The sequence below is a fragment of the Microcebus murinus genome, unplaced genomic scaffold (genome assembly GCF_040939455.1).
Source record: "Microcebus murinus isolate Inina unplaced genomic scaffold, M.murinus_Inina_mat1.0 scaf004_hap2_Mmur4.0, whole genome shotgun sequence".
NCBI lineage: Eukaryota > Metazoa > Chordata > Mammalia > Primates > Cheirogaleidae > Microcebus > Microcebus murinus.
In genome coordinates, this window is record NW_027438950.1 from 980,356 (window position 1) to 987,745 (window position 7,390).

The following is a 7,390-nucleotide window of genomic DNA, read 5'->3' on the forward strand; positions in this document are numbered from 1 at the left end:
AAATATTAATACACATGTGCACCTCACATATATAATAGTTTCCTGGCAAATGGACCTATTTTATCATTATGTAATATCAACCATATTATTTCATGACAATTTTGCCCTAAAGTGTGTGTTTTATCTAATATAGTAATAATTATGTATACTGTATCCACTTAGAGTTACTATTTGCATGGAATATATTTTTCATGTATTTAGTTTCAGCTTATTTGAGTCCTTGCAGCTAAAATGAGTTTCTAGTAGACAAAATATTGTAGAAAATTATTTAATCTTGATCCATTCAGCCATATTATCTTCTTTTGATTAAAGAGTTTAATCCATTTATATTAAAAGTTACCACTGAAAGAAATTAAGTTACTCTGACTTTGTCCTCACTCATTTCTTCTCTTACTGCCTTAATATATCTTGTATTGATTTTGTAGTTTCTTGCTTTGGTTCCTTTTAAATTTTCTTTAGTTTATCGTCTGTTGTTTCTTTTTCAACACCTTGGGAAATGGAGAGAACAAAAACAAATTAAAGTCACAGCCCTGACATAAGAAAGAAGGTTCTCTAGCATCATTTCAATGCGTAATCCTTAACATTTATTTATCAAAGATCTTTATGTATGATTATGTGTTTTGTGAAATAAAATTGCCCTATGTGTAAGCTAATGTTTCAGAATCTGTGCTCTTCATGGTGCCCAGTCATGTTTGAAAATTACAGTTATCTAGAATTCTTGTTCAGTCATTTACTATGTTTATTCAGAATTTTATAGATTAATTTTATAATTTTGTTTTGTGATTTCATAGTTCTTTACATTTTTTCCTCTATCCTTTTTTAACGTAGGCCACTTCACATTAGGCAATTATGTTTTTTAGTTTTTATGTGTATATTTTACTTTTGCATGATAGTATTGAACTCTGTATACTTTAACATATTGTGGGGCAAAAGTAAAATATAAATCAGCCATATATCTTTTGTGAATGTGATTTTCTTTGTGTTTCCTTGCCTGTATAAATATTATTCCTATTTTGTTTATGAGTAGTACACTTTTTTCTTGGTGGTAAATGGTTATTTTACCCTGATGGTGAATAGTCATGAAAATTATCTTAAATTCGACACATATTTATTGGTAAAGATATATTATCTTTGTGTGATTCATTTGTGTTAATGAATTATTTGAAGATGTTTTGAAAACCTTTTAAACCATTTTTGGTATTATTAATTATTCATAAAACACATGAAATTTAAAATCTTAAATATTTTGATTATACAGTTTATTCACAGTAAGTATATTAACAATGTTATGCAACATATATCCTTTACAAATACTATTCTATTTTTTTTTTGTTTCTAATAATCAACCTACTCTAAGTATTTTATGTAAGTAGATTCATAAAGTGTCATTGTTTTGGTGGCAAGCTTATTTCATTTAGCATGAAGTCATTATCTTTATTGTAAACTTAGAAGATTTTCTACTTTTTGAAATTGAACAACACTTCATTATTTTTATATATGAAATTATATTTATCCATTTGTTTTATGAGGCAGATCTGGGTTGTATTCATATATTGGCTTTTATGAATAATGTTGCAGTAATTATGGATATGCAAATAACTCTTCATTTGACCATGTATGTGAGGGATTTATATCTGTTCTACATTTTGTTTCATTGTTCTCGTTGTCTGACTTTATGTCTGTAGCAAACTACTGTTATTACTGTACCTTTGTAAAATGTCTTGAAATCAGAAAATGTGATGCCTCCAACATTATTTCTTTTTTCGAGATTGTTGTTCTCTTCATGGTACATTGGCATTTCATATGAGTTTTTAACTTCTTTTTCTAAAAAATTTTACTTTGAGAATTTTAAATGGCATTGCATTTGTAGATCTTTTTGGGCAGTAGGGACATCTTAAAAATGGTAAGTCTTTCAACCTTTGAAGAGCATTCTCAAGAATGCATCATTTAGTTTCCATCTATTTACAGATATTCTCTTTTTCCATCTGTTATTGATTTCTAGTTTTATTACATTTCAGTCATAAATGTCTGTAATTGTTTAAGTGTTAAAAATATGTAACAAAATGTATTGTGGCGTAATACTATTCTATCCAGGAGAATATTTTTTGAGCTATTGATAAGATTTTGTATTGTATTGTTGCATGGAGTGCTATCTATGTCTATCAGGCATAATTGTTTTATAGTGCTTTAAAGTTCTCTGTTCCCTCAGTTAATATTGTTTCTTGCATTATTAACCATTACCATAAGTGGAGTATTCAAGGATCCTACCATTATCACATCACTATGTATTTCTAGCTTTAATTCTGTCTATGTTTGCTTTCCATATTTGACAACCTTTATTTTACACTTACATATACATACACATGCACACACACAAACACAGACATATATAGAAATGTAAAAATAAATGAGGTTTCAAGTGAATGAACCCTTTTATTATTATTTGATATCATTCTGCATCTTTTGTAACAGGTTTGATTTAAAGTATATTTTGACTTTTTTGTTTTTGACTCAAAATATATTATGCCTAATTTTGACCTCCCCTGCTCTAATTTGATTAACATTTGCATGAAATGTCTTTTTCTGTTCTATGAATTTTATTTCATATTTTCTCATTTGATGTAAGGTGGTTTTCTTGCAGACAGTATATAGTTGGATGTTTTCAGTAGTATTTTCTTAAATCTCTATCTGTATTCAACGTATGTCTTTTGATTATGAAGTTTACTCCATTAATATTTTCATAATTTTCTGGAAGAGATTGACTTACTGTTGCCATTTTATCAATTGTATTTTTATTGTTGTAGATCTCTTGCTCCTTTTTTTCTCTTTTTTTCCTCCTTTGTGTCTCATTGATTTCTATAGTGACATGGTTTGATGCCTTTGTTATTATTTTAGTGTATCTCTATAGGTATTTTTACTATGGTTACCATGTTGACAACACAGTGTTTCTTAGAGTTACAGTAATATATTTTAAAATGTTAACAACTGAAATTTAGACACAAACAAAAATTTTGCCTCATTACATCTGCCATTATCTTTGTTATTAGTGTCACCAGTTCTATCTCGTTATATTGTATACTCATTAACAGAGGTGTGGTGTTATTTTTCTGTTTTGTCTTCAAATTTTAGATCATAAATAAAAATGGCTTCTGCATTGTTATTATGATAATAGAGAATTTTACTTGGATATACTTAGATATATCCATGTCTTTCCCAGAGTTATTTGATTTCATATAATTTGTGTTATTTTCTAGCATCTTTTTTTATTTTTAATACAAGGGGCTCCCTTTAAAATTTCTTGTGGGTAAGAATCCTTTTCAGTATGAATTATCTTGAGAGATGTTTATTTTTCTCCATTTAGAAGAGTGGTTTTGTCAAACATAGTTCTGCTTTAAAGTTTTCATTCTTTTAGCACTTTGACTATATCACCCAACTATTTTCTGACATGCATCTTTTCTGTTGATAAATCCACTAGTAATATCTAGGAAGCATGCTTATAGATGACATCAATTTTCTCTTGCTGCTTTGAAGATTCTCCTGTTATATGACTTTAAAACTTTGCTTACATCCTGTCCTTTATGGGTCCTTTTGTGTTTTTCTTAGCTGAAGTATGTTGAGCTTCTCAATTTGTTTGTATATTTCTTCTTACCTTTGAGAATTTCTAAGTCATTTCTTATTGTATGCCTCAGCTGAACAGTGTATGTTTTCTTCTGCTTCTATGTTTTGTTTATATTATCATTTACCTGATTTCATTTAATGTTCAATATCATTCTAATTTCACCAATTAAGCATCATTCAGATGGTTATTTTTAATTTTTATGGTTAATTTTAATTTATACATCTCCAATCCTTTATGGTTGATTTCTTGTTATTTTGTTTCTTGGATGGGGATATGTTACCGTGAATTTTGTGAATATTGTAATCGTTGGTTGAGATTTAAGAATTAGCAAAATCAGCTCCATAAACTTCATCAAGTGGCTTTGTCCTGGGAGACTTTGATAGCAATTCACCTTACTGGAGATTGAAGAAGCCTTAAAAATGTTCTGAGAATGCATCTTCTGTGACTATATTTGTTTTCCATTTAAAGAACCTTTCCTACATTTCTTCTTGGGAGCCTGTCATCATATTCTATAACTATTCTCCATCTGTTGTAGTGAAATTTCAACTGACGTTGTAATAATCTTTTATCTTTGGTTTCAGCACACTCCGTCCTTCACTTAATATCATGATTCTTTTCTGAACTCTGTGTTATGGGAGACAGAAACCAGTCTTTGGAAGGGTTTCTAAAAGCTAGAAATATAATCAACATTTTCATTTTCTTTGAGAAAGAAGCTGGGGTTTGGTAATATACTTCTATGCTGTATTAAGGAGGAGGAGAGGTCTTGGAGTGTCAGTATAAGAAATTTTGTTTCTTTTCTCTGTTGCTTTTGGTATTGTTCTCACGTGATTTTCTGTGAACTCTTCTTTCCTTATTAGAATTTCACAAAGTCAATTTGGTAAGCATAATTTTTTATATTTATTTGTGTAAAAGAGAATTAGAGCCTACATGTTGTATTGTGCCATCCTGCTAATGTGCTTAGGATAATTTTACATATAAATTTTGTAATATTTATTATTTGATTATGAAGGAAAGAAACAAGTGAGATAATTTGTTGTTTTTAAAATTTCTTTCAGTAATATCTTCTCATTCTACCCAACACTATTTGCCAGAGCAGCATTTAAAATTTCTTTTACCAAAAGTGATAAGAAGAAGATATGGAAGCTTCGGCCTTCAGAATATACAATTTAAAAATGACTGGGAAAGTGTGGGTGAGTGTAAGGAACAGAAAGGATATTACAATGAATGTAATCAATGTTTGACTACATATAGCAAAATCTTCCAGTCTAATGCATGTTTGAAAGTCTTCAGGAAAATGTTAAATCAAAATAGACATAAGGTGGGACATAGTGTAGAGAAATTTTTAAAATGTAATGAATGTGGGAAAGCCTGTAACCAATACTCACACATTACTCAACATAAAATAATTTTTAATACAAAAGACTATTACAAATTCAAAGAATGTGGCAAAGTCTTTAATCAGTGCTTTTACCTTACTAAACACAAGAGAGCTCATACTGGAGAGAAAGCACACAAATGTGAAGAATGTGGCAAAGTCTTTTACAGGTACTCAGCCCTTTTGATACATAAAGTAATTCATAAAAGAGAGAAACCCTACAAGTGTGCAGAGTGTGGCAAAAAGTTTAATCATATCTCAAGCCTCACTAAACACAAGAGAATTCATAGTGGAGAGAAATCCTACAAATGTGAAGAATGTGGCAAAATCTTTAATTGGTCTTCATGCTTTAAAAGACATAATATAATTCATACTGGAGAGAAACCACACCAATGTGATGAGTGTGGCAAAGCTTTTAACTGTTGCTCAGAACTTAAAAGATATAAGAGAATTCATAATGGAGAGAAACTTTACAAATGTGATGAATGTTCCAAAGCCTTTAACTACTCCTCACAACTTAAAAGTCATAAGATAATTCATACTGGAGAAAAACCCTACAAATGTGAAGAATGTGGTAAATCCTTTAACTGGTCCTCAACTCTCATTGCACAAAAGGTCATTCATGCTGGAGACAAATTGTACAAATGTGAAGAATGTGGAAAAGCCTTTGCCCAGATCTCAAACCTTTCTAAACATAAAATAATTCATCCTGTTGAGAAACCATACAAATGTGAAGAATGTGGCAAAGCTTTTAGCTGTTCCTCAGACCTTAAAAGACATACAAGAATTCATACTAAGGAGAAACCATACAAATGTGAAGAATGTCGCAAAGCCTTTACCCATAGCTCAATCCTTACTCAACATAAAAGAATTCATACTGGAGAGAAACCGTACAAATGTGAGGAATGTGGCAAAGCCTTTACCCAGAGCTCAAACCCTACTCAACACAAAAGAATTCATACTGTGGAGAAACAATACAAATGCGAAGAATGTGGCAAAACTTTTAGCTGTTCCTCAAAACTTAAAAGACATAAGAGAATTCATACTGGAGAGAAACCATACAAATGTGAGGAATGTAGCAAAGCCTTTACCCATAGCTCAACTCTTAGTAAACATAAAAGAATTCATACTGGAGAGAAACCGTACAAATGTGAGGAATGTGGTAAATCCTTTCACTGGTCCTCAATCCTCATTGCACATAAGGTAATTCATACTGGAGAGAAACTGTACAAATGTGAAGAATGTGGAAAAGCTTTTAGCTCTTCCTCAGACCTTAAAAGACATAAGAGAATTCATACTGGAGAACAACCATACAAATGTGAGGAGTGTGGCAAAGCCTTTACCCATAGCTCATCTCTTACTGAACATAAAAGAATTCATACTTTGGTGAAACCATACAAATGTGAAGAATGTGGCAAAACTTTTAGTTGTTCCTCAAAACTTAAAAAACATAAGAGTATTCATACTGGAGAGAAACCATACAAATGTGAGGAATGTGGCAAAGCCTTTACCCAGAGCTCAACCCTTACTCAACATAAAAGAATTCATACTGGAGAGCAACTGTACAAATGTGAAGAATGTGGAAAAGCTTTTAGCTGTTCCTCAAAACTTAAAACACATAAGAGAATTCATACTGGAGAGAAACCTTACAAATGTGAAGAATGTGGCAAGGCTTTTAACTGTTCCTCACAAGTTAAAATACATAGGAGAATTCATACTGGAGAGAAACCATACAAATGTGAAGAATGTGGCAAAGCATTTACCCAGAACTCAACCCTTACTCAACATAAAAGAATTCATACTGGAGAGAAACCATACAAATGTGAGGAATGTGGTAAATCCTTTAACTGGTCCTCAATTCTCATTGCACATAAGGTAATTCATACTGGAGAGCAACTGTACAAATGTGAAGAATGTGGAAAAGCTTTTAGCTATTCCTCAAATCTTAAAATACATAAGAGAATTCATACTGGGGAGAAACCATACAAATGTGAAGAATGTGGCAATGCCTTTACCCAGAGCTCAACCCTTACTCAACATAAAAGAATTCATACTGGAGAGAAACCATACAAATGAGGAATGTGGTAAATCCTTTAAGTGGTCCTCAGTCCTCATTGCACATAAGGTAATTCATTCCTGAGAGAAACTGTACAAATGTTAAGAATGTGGAAAAGCCTTTACCCAGATCTTACACCTTATTAGACATACAATAATTCATAATGTATATAAACCATACAAATGTAAAGAGTGTGGCAAAGCTTTTAGCTGTTCCTCAGACCTTAAAAGACAAAAGAGATAAGAGAATTTGTACTGGAGAGAAACCGTAAAATGGGAAGAATGTGGCAAAGCTTTTAGCTGTCCCTCAATACTTAAAAGACTTAAGAGAATTCATACTG

The 7,390-nt window shown here is 31.2% G+C and overlaps 1 protein-coding gene across 1 annotated transcript; it reads left to right on the forward strand.

The window, feature by feature from the left end:
* The first annotated feature begins 4,783 nt into the window (after positions 1-4,783).
* LOC142866389 (uncharacterized) lies at positions 4,784-6,768 on the forward strand. Its single transcript, XM_075999758.1, is given in 2 exon segments — positions 4,784-6,614; positions 6,617-6,768. Coding segments are annotated over 2 exon segments (1,737 nt in total). The 5' UTR covers positions 4,784-4,913; the 3' UTR covers positions 6,653-6,768.
* The last annotated feature ends 622 nt before the right edge of the window (positions 6,769-7,390 follow it).